Source organism: Prinia subflava, chromosome 14 (genome assembly GCF_021018805.1).
Source record: "Prinia subflava isolate CZ2003 ecotype Zambia chromosome 14, Cam_Psub_1.2, whole genome shotgun sequence".
NCBI lineage: Eukaryota > Metazoa > Chordata > Aves > Passeriformes > Cisticolidae > Prinia > Prinia subflava.
The window spans coordinates 16,002,192-16,025,037 of record NC_086260.1 but is presented as its reverse complement, the minus strand read 5'-3'; the positions used below and the strand labels follow the sequence as shown (position 1 = coordinate 16,025,037).

The following is a 22,846-nucleotide window of genomic DNA, read 5'->3' as shown; positions in this document are numbered from 1 at the left end:
GCTGTTTCTCTAACAGCTCTGGTGTTGTTGAGTGCACTTGTCTGCCCACAAGTGGTACTTCCATACATGTAAACCAATAATCCTTGGCATTCTGAACACAAATGGAACTGTGCTGTTGTTAACAGCACTGTCAAAAGCTGAAATGGAGATCAACAAGATGCAGCATTGCCTCCTTTGTCAATTTTAACCTGGTTTTGTTTCTCTCCACACAGTCCCCTCTTCATCCTATCCCTGCATCGCCCACCAGTCCGCAGTCTGGTCTAGATGGCAGTAACTCCACTTTATCTGGCAGTGCCAGCAGTGGTGTCTCTTCCTTGAGCGAGAGCAATTTTGGACATTCTTCGGAACCCCCTCCTCGCACAGACACCATGGATTCTGTGCCCAGCCAGGCCTGGAACACTGACGAAGATCTAGAGACACCCTACCTCCCTGTCAGGTACAGTCTCTCTGAGCCTGATGTCCTGGAGTCACTCAAATCCCAGCCATGCCGAAGCCACTCTGCTCCATCTGGAGTCATTCCTCAGGATGCCATGGACCCTCCTGCTTTACCCCCCAAACCCTACCACTCCCGGCTGCCAAACATGGAGAACGAGGAGGGGATGATCATTGAAGATGATGACAAACATCGCCCGTTGCATCGTAAAGTGTCCCAGCCCGTGAGCGGTGGGAAGGAGGAGCAGGCCAGGGTGGCATGGGAGCACGGCATCAGCGAGCAGTAGGGACAGCTCCTGGCACACAGCTGGCATTGGCATTCCAGGTCTGGCTAGGACTGAGGGAGAGCAGGACTCGGAGAACAGCAAACCCATCTTCTACTGCCGCGGGGTTATGTCTGAAGCCCACAAAAGCGATTGGGCCAGCATGGCAGGTTGCTGCTTTCCTTTTTAATTTCTTTTTACACCTTTCCGTTATGTTTTTTAACTTTCTGTGCAGTGGACAGTTTATTCCTTCTGCAGTTTCTTAACCACATCAGACGGCATACGAGCCATAGAGACTTGCAGAAGCTGAAAAATACGATTTTAAGTGGAGGGGAAAACCGGGGGAATGTGGCAAGTTGATTTTGAACCTGCTTTCCTCCCAGTTCTGAGACGCACATGAGTAGAAGCAGTTGCACTAGGGACATATTTCTTTGCTGTACAGAATTGAAAGCTCATTGCTGAAATCAGGGATTCTATGAACTGTCAGGCTGGAAGGTGCATGAGCTGCAGGCAGTGGAAAGATGGCAATTTTAAGAAGAATTTGGCTCTTTTGAGAGCAGGATTGTACATATCTGTGCAGTGATCTCCCTGCATTGGTTCATAGGTGCTGAGGCAATCTAAGCAGTGCTGATGCACTGATCTCCAAGATATCATTTTCAACAAACTCTGCCTCCTTTGTTTTTTATGTACTGTTTCATTTCTTAAATTTTGCTTTCACTGGCTAAGCCAACCTGCTTTCTCATGGGAATCATGTAATTCATCTGTGCTACAGGATGAGAGGAGGTTGGTGGCTACTGGAGCTGCTACAACCTCATTGTAGGCCTTTCCCATGCCCAGCTTTGGGCAGGCTGTTGACACCAGCATTTCTATTCCAGATTAAAACAAAACCAACCAAATTGAGTTTCTCATGCCACAAGCTGGTTGATGACCCAGCCAGTAAAGAAAAGGTGGCTTAAATGCATCATATCCAACGATCCTTGCCTCAGGGCTGAACATCATAATTCTCACCACCTTCCATCACCCAGGAGCTGAGATTCATTCACTCAATATCCTCAGTCCCTCCCAACAACTCCCTGCAGCTGGTGTGCAGAAGGACTCTCCCGTCTCAGAGCAGACAGTAAACACCGAGACTCGAGCGATGCCTGGCATCAAGGGTTCATCCCAGAGTCAGGGACCTTAAGGGACAGTCAGGACCTGTAAAGAACAAGTGTTTGTCTCCTCTTTTGCTTCTTTAGAATGTGTAGTGAGAGCTGCTTCTTTTCTCTTCTGGAAGGTTGATTTCTTTTTCTCCTCAGACAGCAATACAGCCTTTCCCCATCCATGTTTTTTTATTGATAAGCTCTAGAAAGGGCTGAAAAACACTGGGAGGGACACCAAGCCACACCACACAAACCAGACCTGTGCAGAGCTGAGACAGTACAGGTCTATGAACCCAAACCATGCCTTTTAAAAGGAAAAAAAATCTGTAGGTAGTATTGTTCTTTACAAAGAACAGATCTTGGTTCTAAGAAACCTTTTATTCCTGTTTTCATACTTTTCAAGAAATTTTCAATCAAAATAGTATCATATATTTAATATTTTTAGATGAACCAGCCACCTTCCTTTCCCTTGCCACACCCACACACATTTTAACCTTCCTTACAACCCTTTCACCTGCAGACTGCAAAGCACACTCTGTAGGATGGAAACAGCCCTCCCTCTTTCCTACCACTGACAAATCTGAAGCACATTCAAATAAGACCTCCACCATATAAATTAGTGCCACAGTTCTTGAATTCTTGCCTAACTGCTCAGTTTCTCCTGCTAAAAACAGCATAAAGAAGCAAAAAAGGATTATTATAAATCTTTTACAGGTCACCTTTAGCACTACCTCTCAATACAGTGACTGGGCAGAGTACATGGTTTCTGAACTGGCTAAAGATGGTCTGGCTGTGTAAAGTCTGGACTCAGCAGTTGTATGAAGGGGACTATAAGAGGATTTGTTTGTTTTCTTTCTCAAGCTCTAGCCCATGCAAAACCACTAAGTTATGGATTTGTTTCTTAAATGGCCTGTTTGGCTGGAACAAAATCTCTCTTGCTTCCTCTATTTTGTTACTAACACAGGCTGCTTGTAATCATGATATCCTTCACAATTTAAACGATGATAATAAAATCTGGCCTATAGTGGATGTTTCATCTTTAGCAGGAAGGAGAGTTTTCCAATGTTAGGACAGTCTTCAGTGTTAACAAACCAAGCTGGATCTCTGGTATAGAAAAAATGTAGGAAAACAACTGATGTTTTCAGTCAAGGTAAGTCAAGGTAATTCCTTAGAAAAGGGTGAAATGTTTTCACATATGCTATCCTCCAATCCCACTGAGACTCTTCCAGTGAAGTTCTTAAAAGAACTAAGTTTTAATTCCATCTCCCTTGCCCCAATTTCTTTTTTTCCTGGCAGCAAGACTAAAAATAGTAAATGTAGTGACTTACCGAGCTTCCTTAATGTGAAAAACCAGCAGGTCTTGCAAATAAAACTCTGCAGAATCAAGAAAGCAATTACCATGGGACTGAGTCCCAGTCAGCTGGAAAACCTGCCCACCAGAGCTCTAATCAGTCTGAAAATGCATTATCCTGCTCTGATTAGAGACCTGGTACAACAGCAGTGAGTCCATTTGGGGAGTCTGGCATTCCTACGTATTTGCAAAGGTTTGAAGATCAAGCTGGTGATGTATACAAGTACCTAATTTATGGCAGGTCCACAGAAAGAAGGGCGGAAAAAAATGTTGAATTTACCAAATTTAAGCCTCTCTGGAGTTAAATTTCGGTTATTGTTCTGATATCTACCAAGTATTCTGTCTCCCTTTTCAGCATTTGCCTTAAAGGGAGTAGAAGCTAGAAAGACTAATATTAAGATTTTGTGAATCTTGGCACTAATATTGCCTGGACTACTGTTTCTCTGTAGGGTGAGGTGTCTTTTTGCATAGTACAACTCCAACATCAAGCTCAGTCCTGGCGTAGGTGGAAGCAACAGCAGTTGTTGCACTTGCCCAACAGGATTTGAAGATTCCTTGTATAAACCACAACAAGATGTTTTGAACAGGACCTTGACATTCTATACCTAACTCTAATTCAAACCTCAGTGTTCGCCTTCATTGGGTTTTCTTTGCATAACAAAATAGCATGTGCATTCCTGAGGAAAAAAATGGTGGAATTCTGCTATAAATCTCTCCATCGTCAGTGTACCTGCTGGTCCCATCCGAAACAAAACTGAGAAGGAGCTACACTGGTACAAGAACAGCAATTAAAACAATTTCTCTGAATCCTACTTTTTTTTCCCCAATAGTTGGGTTGGTTTTATTGCTGTATGCAAGACTCAGATTCTTTTTTGTATTTTCCTCTGTTTGGTTTTTAGTTTACTTACCCTTTTTTAGGTAAGGGATATTGTATATCCCTTCTGTGGGAGTATCAGCCAAAACTGGGGAGGCTGGAGAGAGCAAGAGCCTTTGGGAAACAAATTATGTGATATTTAAAATTTCCTCTGGTCATGCTTCTTTGTAAATACCCTCATTTGAATGCTGTGTATTTGTACAGGAAATTGAGCAAAAAATGTATAGATTGTGATGTCTGACTGGTATTCTGCCCTGTAAATGTGTTTTTAACCTCTGGCATTCTGTGCTTATTAAAAAAAAAAAAAAAAAAGGCAAAAACCTCTAACCACTTCTCTTTTGTGTATTCATGTTTAAAATAAAATGAAAACAGCTATCTTATCTATAATGGAAATCAAATTCAAAAGGAAGAAATTAATTTGTACAAGTGTCCTAAAGGTACTTCATTGTATATATTGTGATAGCATGTTTCCAGAAGCAACAAATAAGTGGTGTGAATTTTAGATGTAAATATCTGCCGTTTGTTTTGGGTTCCTTTCCCTTACCCATTCACTCGACTGCTGTGATGTGGAATTAAAGATTAATACCTGATATTAAAACAGTACAGCTGTATGGTCATTGCTGTCCTCGAGGCAGGGCTATCCTCAGGCTGCTCCAAACCTCCTCAAGAGAAAAGGAACAGCCCTCACTTCCCACCTTTGTGTGAATTAGAAAAACGGGGGCAACCAAAAGGACTTTGTGTGTGGTGAGGAAGGGCTTCCATGTTACTCTTTTAGCCGACAGTGTTATTTAATATCACCTTCTCAAGGAAGCAGCAGGCACAGCCCCCTCCAGTCCAGCCAGGCAGATGGACACGGCCCTTGCCACAGCCCCAGCACGGTTCTGGGGCGGCGCTTTGAGAGACAAAGCTCTCCCCTAGGACAGCTGGGGAGTGCCCTGGTGCCACCCCCTTGACAGCTGGGGTTAAACCATCACTGCCTCACTGCTGGAAAGATTGGTACTCCTTTATTGCAATAGTACTTAATACTGATCATTGTAACAGAACAGATGGGAAGGAAGAGTAGTTAAAACATGTAGGAACACAGGATGTGGGAATTCAGAGCTATGGTGACTTCCACAGCCTCCTAAGCTCAAAGTTTCTTCCATTACCACTAGGAAACCAGGTCATTGTACAGCAGGCAAAATAACTCATTTAATGTCTTGACAAACCAACAAAAAACCTTCTGAAACCTGTGTCAGAAGACATTTGGCAGCAAGTCTGACTCTTCAGCTGGCCACAGGATGTACCTGGACTGCCAAGGCACCCTTTGCACACACCACACACAAATACTGAGAGGAGAAACTGTAACACGGTACTTTAGTGCATCTAAAGTATCAAAGTGTGGCTCAGCTAAAATGTTCACTTGATGCCTGAAAAAAGAGTCTATCAGTCATAGAATCATTCAGGTTGGAAAAGACCTCCAAGTTCACCAAGTTCAACCTTCAACCAAATACCACTCTGCCCTCTAAACCACATTGTGAGGTGCCATTTGGTTTTTGAACACTTCAGGGATGGTGACTCCACCGTTTCCCTGGGCAGCCTGTTCCAGAGCTTCACCATCCTTTTAGTGAAGACATTTTTCCTAATATCCAACCTGAACCTTCCCTGGTACAACTGGAGGCCATTTCCTCTTCTCCTGTCACTTGTTCCCTGCAGAAAAGGCTGACCCACATCTGGCTACAGCTTTTCAGGGAGCTGTAGAGAGAGATAAGACCTCTGCCCTGAACACCCTGGTACCCTCAGCCACTCCTCCTAAGGACTTGTGTTCCAGACCTTCACCCTGTCTTCAATCAGACCCTTTGAGACTGTTTCTAAGCCAGCTAATTAAACCTTAGTTAAGTATTTTTTATTCAGATAAAAATTATTTATTAGCCAAGCACAGGAAATAAAAACTGTGTTTTGGCACAACAAAAGATGCGTGAAGCCCTCGGCTTTAAACAAGAGTTTAAAAAATACTCTAGTTTCTGTTAAAACCAACAAAACAATTTTTTTCAGTGCAAGTCCAATACTTTAAGCTGCCACTAGTCAGATTGAAATCTACATTCCATGTCCAAATACCTCTTCTTATCTAAATAAGAAAACTTCAGCACAGTATCAATATATGACTTGTCCAACCCAGTATGAATTTCATTACAAAGATGATAAGAGGAGAAATTAAACCTCTAGAAATTACTCTAACCTGGCAGATGAAAGATTCAGCCTTCTACACCCTGTGCATAAATGTGCCCCCATTTGTCGATGATTCTTAAGCCATGGACACAAACACAGTTCACAAGGCAGAGCTTTGAGCTCAAGCGTCTTAAGAGAAGCTCCACACACCACTTCTCCCTTTTGATGGGCTTTACTGTCAATCCCACATAAATGAACCCCGAATTTGGAACACTGGGTCTATTACAGGTCTTCCATTCAGCATTCATTCACGGCAGTACTTCATTACCTTTTCCAAACTGTTTCCCCTTCCCTGACAGAATTCACTTCCCTGTCCTCACAGCCCGAGGCTGAGCCCCTCCAGCCCTCCGTGGCTGTAAGAGATTTGTGTTCTCAAAAACAAACAGAGCCCCAAGAACCTCACCACGGACCAAAAAGAAGCACAAGGTAAAATGCAAGGAATCCATTCTAGCTGCTGAAACAAACTGTAAATAAAAAGGAGGAAAAAAAAACCCCAAAAACAAAAGGGATTCTTGTTCTTCCTCAGACCCATTTCAGGATCCCTTATTGAAATAGAAGCTCATTTCCCAATCCAAAACCAAATAAAATCACCCCTCTCCTGTTCCATAAAAATGTATAAAGTTCCTAGTTTAAGATGTTTCATAACTGCGCTGTTTTGATAGGTAAACTCTGTCTTTGTATGACCCTCCTAAAGTCTCCTAATTCCAAATTTAAGCCCTATTTCCACCTAATTAAGAAGCCACTTCATCTCACAGTTATTCTGGCATCTATCCTGACAAGAAACAAGGGCACTGTAAGCCATCACTTTTCTGCACAGCTAAGTGACTGTAGTGGGCAATGAGCATAAGTTTTTAAAAGCCAATAATCTTCCTAAAGTATACTGATATTGAGTAATTCTGGAAATCATTATGGACTGACTTAATATATTAATATTGATCTTAATAACCCCATTTGGAGAGACAACAAGATCTAGAAATGTGCAAAACCACCTCTCCTAATAAACTCTCACTGGCAATTAGTGTCCTAATTACTGCTCACCTGCTGTGACCTTTCCTGGTGCTCCTCCTCCCCTCACTGCCGCTCTCACCTCGTCAGGATCATCACTGGCACCTGATGGTCTGCAAGAAAATTCTGATTACGAACTGTCCCACCAGGCTGCCTGTGCAAGAGAGCCCAGGGAGATCCATAAAAGCTCCCTGGCTGTAGCACAGGGCTGTGTGCCTTTGCCTCTCCCTTCTTTCACTGGAATGATAGCCCGGGATACAGAGTTACACATAAAGCCACACAAGGAGCTATCAGCAGGTGTGTGCTCCTCTCACAACCTCAAGGCGATTTTAGTTATAAACTCACAGTGTTGGGGATTGTTGAAGGTAGTTAACACCACAAACTATGAGGGCTTTTGGAACAGAATCAAAATATTCTGAGTTGGAAAAAACCTACAAGGATCACCAAAGTCCAACTCCTAGCATTAGCACAGAACAACCCCAAGAATCACCCCATGTCCCTGAATAAAAGGTAATAGGCCCAGCGACTAGGATATTAAGTTGGAATTAAAGAAAAAAAATCTTTCTGCAAAAACACCCACCCAAGAAACCAGAAACAAGTACACGCAGGTTGCTGCTTTGACCTCTCAGCTGTCCCACCTCAAAGCATCCAGTCCTTGTACCTCACAGGGTGTTCCCAGAGCCACCCGTGACGGCTGTGCCCGTGCTGGCACCGAGCCCGTCCCTGCTGCTCCCACCCCTCACGGGACACCCATCCCACACGGCTCCTCTGCTCCGCCGACTCCACGCTACTCAGGGGCCTCAAGCAACCCTCAGCCTCGCCTTGCGCTCCCCACACGGCCCCGCCACAGCCGGGAGACGCTGGAAGGCCCCGCCCGCCCACAGGTGTGAGGATCTGCCCCTTTCCAAGATGGCGCCCGCAGCCGCCGTCAGGGAGCGCTCGCGGGGCTCTGCCCGTTACAAAGATGGCGGCGAGGGGGGGCGGGGACTCGCGGCGCGCGCCGGAGCTCCGCCACCTCCCCCAATCAGCGGCCGCCAACTCTCCCGTGGAGGCGGCGGCGCGGCCAATGGGAGTGGAGAGCGTGGCGGCCGGGCGGGGAGCGGGCCAATGGGGCGGCGGCGGCGGGGGCAGCCGGCGTGGGGTGGTGGTGCCGGTGGTGCCGGTGCGGCGGGCTCTGCCGGGCGAGGCGGGATGCGGGCGGCCCACGGGCTTTGCGCGGCGCTGGCCCTGCTCCTGCTGCCGGCCGGTGGCCGAGCGCTGCGCGACGGGGACTGCGAGGGTGAGTGCGGACGGGTCCGGCCCCTGGACACGGCGGGGGGAGGCCGCTCCTCGCCGCCGTCTCCCGTAATCTGGTCCGTCCGCCGGGCTGTGGGGCCGGGATGCGGAGCAGCTTCGGGGCTGTGATAGCCGCGAGTGACAGCTCGGCCGGTGGGGCCGGGCCGGGCCGGCGGGAGCGCTGCCTCCAGCGGCAGGAAAAGTCTCCCAAGTCTGGCCAAGTGCGGGCGGGCCGGGCCGGGCCGAGCGCCCCTCGCGGGCGGCCGGTGCCGGGCGGGGCTCGGGGCTGTCCGGTGCCGGGGCGATGCGCGGGGCAGGCGGGGCGGGGCTCCGGGCGTGCCCCGCTCCGGGGACGGGATCTCCCTCCCGACCGTGCTGCGCTCTGTCGGGAAGTTGCCGGTCCCTCCCCACGGGGTTAGCGGCAGTGTAGAGTCTCCACGGGAAAGAGGAGCGACGACTCCGGGAGACCGGACCGTCCGCGGGCCGGGGGTCAGCACTGCCGCAGCTCGGTACTGGCGGGGCAGCGCTCCCGGCCGGGTGACGGTGACAGGGCAGGGAGCAGGAGAACGCGAGTGAGGTTACTCACTCTGGCCGGGACTCCCCTCTTAGTCACCACAGTACTGCGTTCTGGAGGACTGGAGTGCTCGGAGTCCTCTCAGTGCGCACAGCAGGAGCCGCGAGCAGCTGATCCGGATCAAGCCGGGCCTTTGTGTACCACGGAAATACAAACGCCTCGGAGGTGGAACCTGTTGAGCTGCACAGCACATTAAGCTGCTCCTGTGCAGTGAACTGAGCAGATTCCCCAAGTGAAGCAAGAAGAACTTAGGTGGGGCTCTGGTAGCTGCTTGGGAGTTTGGGATACTAATATCCCTCTACAGTAAAACAGAATGAGGGGAGGGAACCCCGTAAATCAAAACTTCAGCTGCTGTCACAGCACTAGGCTGGAAATATGTTTCTGTCCTACGGTGGCCATCAGTGTCACTGCCTGCAGCAAGTTTTTTCTTCCCAAAGTTTTCAGCTTACAACAGCTTACAGTGGAATCAGTGACTGGGGATAGATTGCTGGGAGGTAAATAAGGGTGCTGTATGCATACAAAAATGTTTTCCAAAATGGCCCATCTTATAATTAGTTCTAGTTTTAATATAATGAGAGTACATTTCTACTCAGTTCTGTGATGGCCATACTCCATTTCCTGTCCTGTCCAATTATTGTGCCAGGCATTGTGTTCTGAGTTGAACACAAGTTGTTAATGACAATAATCTTTGCCAGTCCCTTCCTGCTGGGGTAAACAAATCCCATAAAAGACGTAACTCATGGCTGTTCCTTGGAGGCAGAATGGATCCTGGCGCTCATCCTGTGCGGGAAGGTGTGAGAATCCCCAGGTGCTGAGCAGGAACTGGGGGAGCTGCAGAGCACCTGGTCCGGGTGATGCTGATATCCACGGATGAGTTGTGAGCAGCAGGATGACCAAAATGTGGCACTCAGGGTGTCCCTCAGTCATCCCAAGGGCTGCCTGCCCTCTGTGCCAGCCACACATGGGGCTGCTGCGCTTTGGAGCGACTGCTGCCAAGGGAAGGAGCCATGGCCGAGTTGTGCAGCCCTTCCCGCAGGCAGGAACTGGGATCTGTCCTCAACTGCAGCTGCACCTGAGGGAGTTGTGATATGACTGAGAGTCTTCCCTCTGTCCATCTGAAACTGCACCAGAAGCTTGTGGAAATGAAAGAAGGAGAAAGGTGCCACATTGACATAGCGCGGGATCACATTTCTTTTTCTCTTGGAAGTAATTTCAGCTGAAGCAGCCTGGTGATCAGTGATACCCTGTTACTGAAGTCAGAATGTGGGGAGTCCCAGAGGATTATGTACAGAGTTGGTTTTCTATCAGCACTGGGTTTGACACCCATGTTCGTACAAGTTGCTTCCCAAAACGGCAGGATAACTTTAAATTTACATTTTTTCATGGGCGTGGTTTTGTATCCATCGTGTGATCCTGTGCTCACTCAGGACAATGTACAGAGGCCCCTGGACACTTCCATGGATCTCATTTCTCAGATTGTCACAAACCCACCAGAAGTACCAGGGCTTTTGGGCAGTCACACGTTGTTGATTCACATGTGCTGAATGACTTTGGGAACCATGGGTGAAGTTCAGAAAAGTTCTGTTATCCAAACCCCCAGTTCCATTTCCCTGCGAGTGTCCTCTAAGAGCTGCCATGAGATTGCTGCTCTGGCTGATAACCCCATCTATCTTCCCTTCCAGTGTGTGTCACATTCCTGGGAAGGTTCTACCAGAGTCTAAAGGACAATGACGTTGAATTCACACCTTCCAGTATTGAAAAGGAGCTCCTGAAATCCTGCAAAGAAGCAAAGGGCAAAGAGAACCGCCTGGTAAGTAGGGGGAGTCAGTAATATTTGCCTCCTGCCAATGAGGGGAAATGGAGTTTGTATCATGTGGCTTCCCAGGGGCTTTTTTTGCTGGCTCTGTGCCCACATTTGGTCCTGTATTTTTTATATTTATTTTGAGGTGTCAATCTCTTTACCTTAAAAAAGGAGAAAAACCACCACCCTGTCAACAGGGATTGGACTGGCTGGGGTCTCACTGTTACTGAAGCACTGGAGATTACAAAGCTTTTGTTTGCTGTAAGGCTTCCCTGTCCCTTAAATGGTATTTGGAGTGCTATAACATCTGTTAAAATATTTATACTCTTTGGCTGTTCAGCTGAAAATTAAATAAAGGAAAACCAAATTGCCCTAACTAAAACCAGAGGCAATTTGTGAAGGAAGAGGCCCAAGGAAAAGGCCCTGAACTCTACTCAGAGAATTACAGAGATACCATCTGAGATGCAGAGGGGGAACACTTCAGAGAGGCTCTTTGAATTAAGACAACTTTATTCCTAATCCTATTCAATTTTTATAAAGTTAAGAAACAAGACCACCAGCCCCAGCAGCTGTAAAATCAGTGCAATGCAAAACACCTGCTCAGCATTCTGGGCTCACTCAGGCTCCTTTTGCCCAGTCCTAGCAGTCCCTTGTACCAGTAAACACCCAACTGCAAAACCAGATGAGGACAGGGACACAAAACTCTGCTTTTTGAAGCTTTTTTTCCATGCATCCCCACTTCACCTTTTTCTTCCCTCTAGTGCTATTACATTGGGGCCACAAGTGATGCAGCCACCAAAATCATTAACGAGGTATCAAAGCCCATGAGTCACCACATCCCTGTGGAAAAGATCTGTGAGAAGCTAAAGAAGAAAGACAGTCAGATCTGTGAACTAAAATACGGTGAGTTGCCTGCACAGGAGGAAATGCCCATGATTTGCTGGGGTGTGGATCACTGGGGGTGAAGCAACATCCTAAAACTACTCAGTCCTGAGTTCTGCAGCCTAGTTAGGTTGCACCACCTTGGTTGCTCTCTATGAACATCCTAGAGAGTTCTGTGGAGATGCTGAGTAATAAGACTGTTGGCTGCTGACACTTCTTGGCTTGTGCAGGGCCTCTGATCAGCCCTGGGATAGCTCACTGGAATAGCTAACAGGTGTAGCAGCAGTGCTGCGTGCACACTGCTGTGTGGAGTGTCGTGTTTGGGAGGGTGTGTGGTGCTGGCAGCAGGCAGGGGTGTCGCTGTGGCGGGGGCTCAGGCCCTTGGCTGAGCTCTGCAGCCCTGGCTGCTCTCCTGTTCCCAGCATCGGGGTGATAAACGCTGCTTTCTCACCTCTGGTGTCTCCTCAGAGCATTCCACTCTCTGCTTCTCATCACCTTCCTTGAACTCTCATGTTCCTAGATGAATCGTCTTCCTGAAAAGATTAATACAAAAAAACAGGCATAGAAATGCCTTCTTCCACTTTCCCTTATTGCTGCAATTACACCCCCAGGAGACACCCCTTGGACTGCGGGTCTTTATGCTTTTTATTTCTCCCACTAAGGTCGTGTTGCTTCCTGAAAAGCTTTTTGTTGTTGTCACTTTCTTATCTTTCCCTTGAAATCACTCTGCTACATTTCTTTTATCCAGTGGAAGAGAAGTGTTGTTGCTCATATAATAAAGGGGCTTTCAGGGCTATTGTGGAACTCCTGCATCTAAACTGCAACCAAGCTTTCTGTCTTCTAATAATTTTTAGCATTATCTGCTGTCCAAAACCCAACTTAGACGTTCCCTCCACCCCAGCACCTTCCTCCCTCTTGGGTTTTGGTTCCCTCACCCACCTGGCATGTCTGAGTACAGCTCTGCTCTCCCCGCAGACAAGCAGATCGACCTAAGCACCGCCGACCTGCGCAAGCTGCGCGTCAAGGAGCTGCGGCGGATCCTGGATGACTGGGGCGAGGTGTGCAAGGGCTGTGCCGAGAAGTCCGACTTCATCCGCAGGATCCACGAACTGATGCCCAAGTACGCGCCGAGGGCAGCCGGCGCCCGGACGGACCTCTGAGTGCCGAGACCGGGGCGACGCTGGGGCGATCCCGGGGCTCTGAGGGGCGAGACCGGGCATGCGAGGGGACTGTGAGGGGCGACCTCGAGGCTCTGAGGGGCGACGCCGGCCCCGCGCTTTGTACGGGACTTCCATTAAAGTTCGCCGGTGTGTACCGGGCGGAGCCGTGCCGTGTGACGTGATTGCGGGACACTCCCCCCTCACACCCCGCACCGCCGGGTCCCGGCATTCCCCGTCCCTCCCGCCCTCGCTCCAGCCGCGCACCGGCGCCGCGCGCGCCCCCTCAGCCCGCCGGGGGGCGGGGCTTCGCCGCCCGCCCTGATTGGCCGCCCGGGCGTCGCGCGCGGGCGGCGGGAAGCGCCGAGTGACGTCATGGCCCCGTGATGCCTGCTTGCGGCGCAGCGCGCGCGGGGCGATGACGTAGGGCCCGCGCGGCGCGGCGGCCGGAGCCGCCTTCGCTCCCTTTTGTCCAAGATGGCGGCGGCCGCCGGAGGCGCCTCCTGAGCCGCGGGCCCGGCGCGATGAAGCGCGGCAGCGACCGCGACTCGAGCCCGCCGGGGGCCGCGGGCGGACGCGCGGCCGCCGCCGCCAAGCGGCCCCGCGACCGCGACCGTGAGAGCAGCAGCCGGCGCGGCCCGCACCGCAGCTCGGGCACCTCCCGCAGCAGCCGGGACAAGTCCACGCCCGGCGGCGGCGGCGGAGGCGGCGGCGGCACCACCACTACCAGCAGCGGCGGCGGAGGCGGCTCCAGCTCCCGCAGCCACCGCGGCGATGAGCGCGCCGGCGGCGGAGGCGATTCGAACCACCGCCCCGCGGGGAGCGGCTCGGCCTCGGGCGTCCGCGGCGGCAGCCAGGCCGCCCCGTCGTCCTCCTCCTCCTCCTCGTCCCGGGCGCTCGGCGTGCCCAAGGCCAAGGCGCTGCCGGGCGCCGTGGTGGCCCCGTCGCTGCTGCTGGCCGGGCCGCCGCCGGGCGCCGCGCCCTCGCTGCTGCTGGCGCCGCTCGGGGGCTCGGCCGGGCTGGCCGGGGAGCCGCCCGGCTCCTGCGAGTACAAGACGCTGCTGGTGAGCGGGCTGAGCGCGGCCCTGCCCGACCAGCTGCTGGAGGACGGGCTGTTCCGCCTCTTCCAGCGCTTCGCGGGCGGGGGCGCCGGGGACATCAGTGTCAAGCTCTCCCACACGCCCGAGCTCGGCCGCGTCGCCTACGTGAACTTCCGACACCCCGGGGACGCCCGCGACGCCCGCCGGCATGCCCGGGCCCGGCAGCTGCTCCTGTACGACCGGCCGCTCAAGGTGGAGCCCGTGTACCTGCGCGGGGGCCGGCGCAGCCGCACGCCGCCCCCCGCGCCCTCCCCGGAGCCGCTGGGGTACCTGCCGCCCCTGCACAGCGCCTACCAGTACAAGCAGCGCTCGCTGTCGCCGGTCACCAGCCCCTTGCTGCGGGAGCCGCGGCCCCGCCACGCCGCCGCTGCCGCCTTCGCGCTGGAAGCGGCCGCTATCGGGCTCTCCCGGGAGCGGGAGCGGGCCCTGGATTACTACGGGCTGTACGACGAGCGCGGCCGCCCGTACAGTTACCCCATCGTGGCCGAGGAAGACCTGATGCCAGAGGATGACCAGAGAGCCACCCGCAACCTCTTCATCGGCAACCTGGACCACAACGTGTCAGAGGTGGAGCTGAGGCGCGCCTTTGAGAAGTACGGCATCATCGAGGAGGTGGTGATCAAGCGCCCCGCACGCGGCCAGGGCGGTGCCTACGCCTTCCTCAAGTTCCAGAACTTGGACATGGCTCACCGGGCCAAGGTGGCCATGTCGGGCCGCGTTGTGGGCAGGAACCCCATCAAAATCGGCTACGGGAAAGCCAACCCCACCACCCGCCTGTGGGTGGGGGGCCTTGGCCCCAGCACCTCGCTGGCCGCCCTGGCCAGGGAGTTCGACCGCTTTGGCAGCATCAGGACTATTGACTACGTGAAGGGCGACAGCTTCGCTTACATCCAGTACGAGAGCCTGGACGCTGCCCAGGCCGCCTGCGCGCAGATGAGGGGCTTTCCCTTGGGCGGACCGGAGAGGAGGCTCCGAGTGGATTTTGCCAAAGCAGAAGAGACGAGATACCCGCAGCAGTACCAGCCCGCGCCGCTCCCCGTGCACTACGAGCTGCTGGCTGACGGCTACAGCCGGCACCGCAGCCTGGAGCAAGACTTGAGGGTGCGGGATAGGACTCCTCCGCACCTCCTGTACTCGGACAGAGACAGGAGCTTTGTGGAGGCGGACTGGGCCAGCCCCGCCAAAAACGCCGAGCGCAGGAACAACCTGGAGAGCTACAGCCGGTCCGTGCGCAGCCGGAGCGGGGAGCGCTGGGGCAGCGACGGCGACCGCAGCGTGCCCAAGCCCTGGGAAGAGAGGCGGAGACGCCGGAGCCTTTCCAGCGACCGCGGGAGGACTACTCACTCACCTTACGAGGACAGAAGCAGGACAAAGGCCAGTGGGCCAGCTCTGGACCGCAGCCCTGACAGGGCTCGCAAGGAGAACCACACTACAGAACCCGGAGCCGAGAAAGAGCAGAGCAACTCCCTCCAGAACAATCGTCACGCGGCTGAGGAGAAACCCCATCGCGAGCCGGCCGATGCTCCCCAGCCCAAAAAAAGGGACAGCGAACGCAATCATCGAACTGGTGAATCGGAATCAAAAACTCACGAGGAGCCAAAATCCGAGACCAAAAAGCTAAAGAATTTATCAGAGTATGCTCAGACGCTGCAGCTTGCTTGGAATGGGCTTCTTGTGCTAAAAAACAGCTGCTTCCCCACCTCTATGCACATCCTGGAGGGAGACCTGGGTGTCATCAACGGACTCCTCAAAGACCATTCGTCCGGCGGGAAGCTGACGCAGCTCAAAATCGCTCAGAGACTTCGGCTGGACCAGCCCAAGCTGGATGAAGTCACCCGGCGCATCAAACAAGGCAGCCCCAATGGCTACGCCGTGCTCCTGGCCACCCAGTCCGCCCCGGCAGGGGCCGAGGGGACCGTCCCTGTGGTAGAGCCTGGCTTGCAGCGACGGCTTCTCAGGAATCTGGTCTCCTACTTGAAACAGAAGCAGGCTGCTGGGGTTATCAGCCTGCCCGTGGGAGGGGCGAAGGGCAGGGACAGCACAGGCATGCTTTACGCGTTCCCTCCTTGCGAGTTCTCTCAGCAGTACCTCCAGTCAGCACTAAGGACATTGGGGAAGTTAGAAGAAGAACATATGGTGATAGTTATAGTCAAAGACACTGCCTAGCCCACACTGTCTTTTCAAATTCCATGTTTTCTTTGTGTGTCACACAGCCCAGTTGTTTTTAAGGCTGATCATTTTGGTCGAGGCTCAAAACACCTTGACCAAAGTGGTAAGATTTTTAGTTTCTAATTAATTTTAATACCTATAATATCTATTAAAATTTTAAATAGAGCCCATTTTATTCGTTTTTAATATGTGACACTGTCCGCTGTTGTTCTGTATTTTTATTTTTTAACTGTATGAAAAGTTGTCAGTAAAGCCTTGTTCACTGATGGATTTCTAAACTTGTGCGGTATCCGAGTTCTTCTGGCCCAGGAAGGGTGAGCTCCCTGTGCTGCAGGAGCAGGTGAGGCCCCAGTTCAGTCCCCAGATCCCAACCTTGAGCACCTCCTTCATCTTCAGATGTGTCCTTCAAGGTGGGAGAGAAAGGGAGGTTCTTTGTGCTGTATCAGAGACTGAAAGGTTGGTTCTTTCTTTTTTTTTTTTTTTTTTTTTTTTTTTTTTGTCATGTTTGCTTTTTATTTCGTAAATTTGAGTCTGGATGCTTTGCTGTTGAATCTCTATTTGAGAATAGAAGCTTCCCAGGAAGCCAGCTACCAAGGAAGCAAACCCTGATCAAGAATAAAAGTGTTTTTCATACGCACCAAAAAATTAGTTGATACTTGGCAAAAAGTTTGCTACTGAGGAGTGGACCCTGTATTCAGGTTGGTGAGGTTTGAGACCACCTGTCTCAGTCATAGAAGATCTTGGATAAAACAAAAAAGGTGTGACATTCCCAATTTTTATAAAAGGCAAAACAAGCAGAAGAAAAAAAGGTGATTTAAGGGGAAACCCTCTTGGGCCCATATTCGATGTGGACAAGCCAGGGGCATGAAGGTGTTCCATGAGCTGGAGGTGCCCATTTGCAGTCAATCATGAGATCCTTTACTGAAAGATAAATGGCTATTTTTTCCTAAAATTTAAATTTGTTTGCAGGCTTACAAAAAAAAAACCAGAAAAGTGTCTGTGTGGCTGAGAATGTGACCTGTTACCACAGATGACCTGGAACAGAGAAACCACTAGAGATCAAAATCTGAGCTCTAAAATGGGGTTGATCCCTCACCTTTGCTATGGTATGAGGTACTTGGTTGGGAGGCCAGACCCTTTGAGTGCTCAGCAACATCAAGATGTGGTAACGAGTCCAAGCTGGAGTTAAAATTCACATTGTTCTGTTTGGGGATATTTTTATTTTTTAAAATGATGCCTGTAGATTTTAGGAGACTTACAGAAAATTGTGTGGGATTAAAAATGCTACATTTTAAAGTTTCTTTAGATTTGCAGGTGGTTTTTTGTTGTTTTTCTCGTGGTAAGCAAGTGAACAAATTGGTGTGAGACCCAGACTTCCCTTGCACCAATCCCTGTGGCCCAGCAACTCGCTGAGGGTTGCTGAAAGCCCTTCTAAACCTCCTCTCAGGTGTGATTGGTGTCACGACCTACTCAGTAGGGAGCATAACTCAGTCTAATGATGCTTTTATTTTTCACTTTTTAACCCTGCAGATGCAGGGACATCATCAGCTGATGATGGGTTATTAATATCAGCTAGTTGGTTTGTTGGGGTGGGGGGGCTGCATTTCAATTGGTGCATCTTCCACGGATGCAGGGGTCAGAGGGGAGCTGACTGCTCCCCCGGGAGCAGCAGGGATCCGGGAATGTGCTGTGGGAGCAGAGGAGCAGCTCCAGTGTCCCAGTTTCACACGGGTTTGGGGTCACCGGCTGCGCCCTCCTGACCGAGCCCCGGTGCTGCTGGAACGCAGACGGTGCCAAATGTCAGTGATGGTTCAGTGTTACCTGAAACCGAGGGCTATTAAATACCCCTGTGGCCCTTCCTAGAGCAATTAGAGCCTTTTGTGGGAGGATCCTGCCTTGGAGGAGTCCGGGCAGCTTGAGGCCGTGAGGAGCTGCCAGGACAAGTGCGTGCCTGACTGGCGGTGGCAGGGGAGCTGCAGCTCGTGGTGCTGTGCCGTGGCCTTGTGTGTGTCATGGTGTGTGAATGTTAGGAAGGGGATGGAAAAAAATCAGTAAATTATAAAAGCTGCAATTGTTTGCTGGCAAAGGCAAGGAACAGCCCCAAATCCCCCATCTCCCACTTTCCTTGTGAAGTAAGTAAATAATAATGTAGGGTTGTTTAGAAGACAAAGGTTGGGTGAGATTGGAATGATGGGTTTTCTGTTCCCAGAGAAGTGGCTGATGATTGTTAAGCGTGTGAGACCAGCAAATCTCCCTCCTACCAAAATTAACAGGTGTAAAGGAGAAGTTGGAGAGTTACGGGAAAAACACCTGGGAGAGGAGCAGCATCGTCTGACCCCATGGCCTGAGCCTTCCCTGCTCCCCAGCAGGCAGGGGGCACACCCTGGCTTCAACAGACTGTGCCAAGGCCAAAGGCTGTGCCCACCATCCCCTCCCTTCACAGATGCATCCAGGCTGATTCCAAAAGAAGCAGACCTGGAAAAGGGTCGGCAGTTACAGCAAAAGGACTCAGCAGCTGGATCTTACACCAGCAAAGACTTGGGCCCTAAACTGGATGGGCAGCAGTTCTGGGGAGAAGTTCTGGGGGTGGGAGGCTGAAGCCCCTTGGTGGTGCTGGATGGTGCTGGGTAAGGCAGTGCTGGGGGTTGTTTTTGGGAGGATTTTCAGCCCAGTACTGTGGGGCAGTAAGGTGATCATGGCAGGGTAATGGCCTCTGGCTCCTCGAGGGCAATCTGAAACTCAAAGGGCAAACAGAGTGTGAGATGGGCTGGGCTGAGTTCATGCTTAGCCTGAGGTACCCCATCTTTTATTCTAGGCATCCATTCAGCAAACATTCTCTCTTACCAGGACTCTAACAGCAATTGCTGGCTCTTTCCTACTGAAATAGGGATGAGGGCTAGCCCTGGACATGCTCTGACCAGTGCTGAGGAGCTCAGTCATTACCCTTAGCTCCTACACGTGGCAAGGTTTGTACCCTGCTCTCCCAGCCTTGGCTGTGGGGATTTTTTAGCCCCAGCCCTGCAGGGATGTGCTGCTCAGGGCGTTCCACAGGCTGTGCCCCATGGAAGGGCATTGCAGGGCACCCAATGGGCCAAGGGCACTCGGGTCACAGAGCAATGACCGTGCTGACAGGAGGGCATGGGCTGTGCTGGGCTCCTCTGCTCACATGGGAGGGAACAGCAGCATCCCTGCTCCCCTCTGGTGCACAGGTGGGAGAATGTCTCAGCCAGCTGGCAGGACATTTAAATCTCCTTCCACCCCCTAAGACAGGGTCTGGAACTGCTGCATAGCAGAAATAAATATGGCACCACATCAGCCACGTGCTGTGAGTATTCCAGAAGATCACAGGATTCTTGCCAAGCAACATGCTTTTAAACAGATTCAATCATGATGCCAGGGTGGCAGGTGATTTTCCAAATGCTGAGAATTCTCCTCATCCCAAGCTGCAGAATTAAGGCCTGACAAAAACTAAATAATCCCTGCTAGTCCCCAGTCCTGAACTCCACTTTGCACCCAGGCTGATGCAGTCACCTGCTCCCCAGAACCCTTCAGTGAGACCCCCCAGAACTGAGGCACTGACATGGGCTGTGTATTTATTCCCCAGATCTGTATTTAACTTCAGAGAGGCCGGGTCTGCCCAGGACAGGGGCTGGGGGCTGCTTCAGCAGTTTTGGGGGTGCCCTGTAGGCCCCTCCCTTTGGCTGTGTCCCGTGGAGTTGGGGCAGGTGTGGGAGGGGAGGGAGGCTCATTGTACTTACAGCACCTCGGCTGAAGTCTGCATACACAGGAGCTCCATCCCAGGTGTTTTGGTTCTGTCTCACAAAACCAGCTGGTACATTTCTCCAAAACAGCCAGGCCCAAACCAGTAGCAGATGCAGCCAATTACAGCTGGGGTTTAATGCCAGAACAAGATCTGGACATCTGGCACTGCAGCTCGCTGGGAGCAGTAGCTGAGTACATGCTTTATTTTTTTTCTCCTCCTGAGCTGCACATTTTTCTGTGGTAAAGTTGGGTGGGATGGTTTCTGATAAGGCAGAGGCTACTTCCACAGCTCTTGGGTGGCATATCTGATTTTCAATCCCCTCATTTAATCAGAATGGTGCTCCAATTGCTGGTCTTAAATGCTGTAGTAGTCACTTGTTCATCTTTATCGACTCTGTGGGGTACAATTATCCATTCTAAGTTGCAGCAGAACCTTTCTTTTCAATTATTAACAAGCAGCCCTGGGTAAGTGCTTTAAGTAGATGCAATACTGGAGGGGAAAAAAAAGCTATCCCTTCCTTCAGTTAAAAAGGAAATCCTTCCTCTTCAAGCAGTAAGACCTTGAGCCTTAGTTGAAAAGAGCAGTTCTTGGTGGAAAACTGGTTGCAGTGTCAAGGAGTAAGAATTCTCCAGTTCCCTGTTCTGCCTCAAGCCCTGTTCTGAAAGTGGCCAAAACAGAAAGGGTTAAAAGGTGAGTGGATGTTATGTGAACACCTGGGAATAAAGAGCCCAGCCCTGGCCTTGTCCAGGCAAGCAGTGAGCACAGCCCCGGCTGTGCAGCTGGGTGCTGCACAGGGAAGTCAAACACTCCACTGCCATTTCTTCCTCTTGCCCTGCTCCAGCAGGAGCAGCCCCTTTGCCCTGTGCCTGACACCACGGGGCAGCCTGGGCAATGCCAAACCACAGCAGGAAGCCGGCGCTGCACCCAGCTCCTGGCACACACCAGGAATTCCCTGCCTGAACTGCAGAGTGAACGCTCCAGAGCACCTCCCCACACAGCCACAGCCCAGCACCAGTGGCATCATGCAGCTCCCATTCCATGTGGTGAGGATGCCACTGAGAATTCCAGGCTGTCAGACAACCAAAGGGAACCCAGCTGCTGTGCCATGGCCATGCTGTGCTCCCAACTCCCATTTTTGTTTCCTTTGCCCTTCCTTACTGAAGCCAGGTTCCAGCTACACCTGGCTGCTCTCAGCCAAGCCCTGCAGGCACAAGGAGCACTGGTTTTGCATGGCTACAATTCACAGCCATACACACAGACAGGATTTGTATTTAATTTTTTAATAAATACACTTTACATTAAAGAAAAAGGCCTTCAATTTGCAGTTTCCACACAGAGGGCAAGAGGGAAAGAAAAAGAAAAAAAAAAAGAAAGAAAGAAAGATTAAAAAACTTGAACCACAAAGGGCAGAGGGGAGAAAAAGGGCTCAAACTTCAATCCCAGATTCCCATGTCTTCAGGAATACCAGGCTCTGACTAGGCCCAGCCAGGATTTCAGCCTCCCACTACAGCTGGTGCCACAGCACAAATCGACATTAGCAAACACCCCAGGGGCTCTCCCTGGAGGACAAAAGCATCTGGAACACACTGGTGCATTAGCAGGTGGAACACCTGTAGTTCTTTTTTAAAAATAAAATGATATTTAAAATAAAAATATTCTCACTCCTCAACAATATTAGAAACCATGATCCTCTTATTTCACTTAGCAGTTGCATAAATTTTAATTTCTTTTATTTTTAAACAATTTTTCTCCCCAAACCTACCCCATGGTAACAAGGTACTACAGGAATACAAAGGTCTTCCCTCTTTACTAGAACACTTGCCTTTTTTTTTCTTTTTTCTTTTTTTTTTTATAAAACTATTTCTGTTCTTTAGGAAAGAACTTTATACAAAGAAAATATATTGTGAAATATCTTCAGAAGTTTCCTTGAAGAGTCATCTCAGCCTAAAATGAAAAATAAAAAAAAAAAAAAAAAAAAAAGGCAGAGAGAAATGAGGCCTAAACCCAGGTCTCTTTATTGAGACTTAGGCCAGAGCCTCAAAGTGACTCAAACCAACACAGCGGATCGGCAGGAGATCCTCAGGTTTTCCCAGGAAAAGAAGGGCTGGGGTGCTCGGAGTCGGTTTCCAATTTGGTCTCTGGTCTCCTCCTGCCCACTCCCCGCCCTGCAGCCGCTCCTCACTCGTTCAGGGACAGGATGATGTCGTCCTCCAGGTCGGAGTTGTCGGAGCTGTCGGCTGCAAAGGACACACCGGGGTTAGGTTTGGTTGTGGCACAGGCACTGCCCAGCACAGGAGATGGGCACCACTACCCAAGCTGCAGCTCCCTGGCACAGACAGAGCCTGCACCATCAGCGCTCCAAACCACTCAAAAGCAGCCAGGAAATCTGCACCACAGCTTTCCTTCCCTGCTTACAACAGGCTCAAGGAGAGCAGCTTTAGCAGTGCAGTTCCTATGAGCTGGCAGGATTTCCCCCTGGCAAGGTGGGGAGGACACCAGCGGAGAGCTGCCTGCACAACTTCTTGTGCACAGCAAAGGGCAAACAGCTCTTCACAGCAGGGGCTGGAGAGGAGTGGCAGTCACTCCTCACAGCTGCACAGCTCCACCAGCCTGGCCCCTGTGTGATGTGCACAAGGTGATCCCTCATGCAGTGAGCTGGACCCCGCTAAGGTGGAAGCAATCCACACACTCTCCACTAGAACCTTCCTCTAGTCATTCAAAGGTTTCTCTAATGAATTTAACTACAGGTCACTTCCTAAAGGTGGCCTGCAAATTGTGTTTTTCTTGGTTTTCTTCACTGTGGTACAGAATGAAGACATGAAGGGATTGACCAGAAGCAGTCACACACACATA

At 50.9% G+C, this 22,846-nt stretch overlaps 4 protein-coding genes across 5 annotated transcripts in view; 3 read left to right on the top strand and 1 right to left on the bottom strand.

The window, feature by feature from the left end:
* Nucleotides 1-4,434, top strand: part of DOCK3 (dedicator of cytokinesis 3) — a 155,746-nt gene extending 151,312 nt beyond the window's left edge. The window contains exon 51 of the mRNA XM_063411958.1: nucleotides 213-4,434. Within this exon, the coding sequence (XP_063268028.1) occupies nucleotides 213-719 (507 nt within the window). The 3' untranslated portion in view covers nucleotides 720-4,434. The remainder of the gene's footprint in view (nucleotides 1-212) is intronic.
* The window catches only part of DCAF1 (DDB1 and CUL4 associated factor 1), a 321,374-nt gene that overhangs the window by 252,483 nt on the left and 46,045 nt on the right, over nucleotides 1-22,846 (bottom strand). The window contains exon 24 of one of the 2 annotated variants that reach the window (XM_063411931.1): nucleotides 22,135-22,230. In XM_063411931.1, the coding sequence (XP_063268001.1) occupies nucleotides 22,172-22,230 (59 nt within the window). In that variant the 3' untranslated portion in view covers nucleotides 22,135-22,171. Of the gene's footprint in view, nucleotides 1-21,706; nucleotides 22,231-22,846 lie in introns of those variants that run through there. The other variant, XM_063411929.1, reaches the window with a different exon arrangement.
* Nucleotides 8,167-13,123, top strand: MANF (mesencephalic astrocyte derived neurotrophic factor). Its single transcript, XM_063411880.1, has 4 exons — nucleotides 8,167-8,551; nucleotides 10,804-10,931; nucleotides 11,684-11,825; nucleotides 12,780-13,123. The coding sequence occupies exons 1-4, from the start codon at nucleotides 8,182-8,184 to the stop codon at nucleotides 12,962-12,964; spliced, it is 825 nt and encodes a 274-aa protein (XP_063267950.1). The 5' UTR covers nucleotides 8,167-8,181; the 3' UTR covers nucleotides 12,965-13,123.
* Nucleotides 13,378-16,508, top strand: RBM15B (RNA binding motif protein 15B). The gene has a single exon (XM_063411879.1). It carries the CDS (start codon nucleotides 13,486-13,488, stop codon nucleotides 16,225-16,227), a length of 2,742 nt encoding a protein of 913 aa, XP_063267949.1. The 5' UTR covers nucleotides 13,378-13,485; the 3' UTR covers nucleotides 16,228-16,508.

Bases quoted from the DNA above. Each gene is read 5' to 3' on its own strand.
- MANF (XM_063411880.1), top strand. From the start codon at position 8,182: ATGGCGCCCGCAGCCGCCGTCAGGGAGCGCTCGCGGGGCTCTGCCCGT. The intron at 8,552-10,803 runs GTGAGTGCGGAC...CTTCCCTTCCAG, and splicing joins GCGCGACGGGGACTGCGAGG to TGTGTGTCACATTCCTGGGA. The intron at 10,932-11,683 runs GTAAGTAGGGGG...TCTTCCCTCTAG, and splicing joins AGGGCAAAGAGAACCGCCTG to TGCTATTACATTGGGGCCAC.
- RBM15B (XM_063411879.1), top strand. From the start codon at position 13,486: ATGAAGCGCGGCAGCGACCGCGACTCGAGCCCGCCGGGGGCCGCGGGC.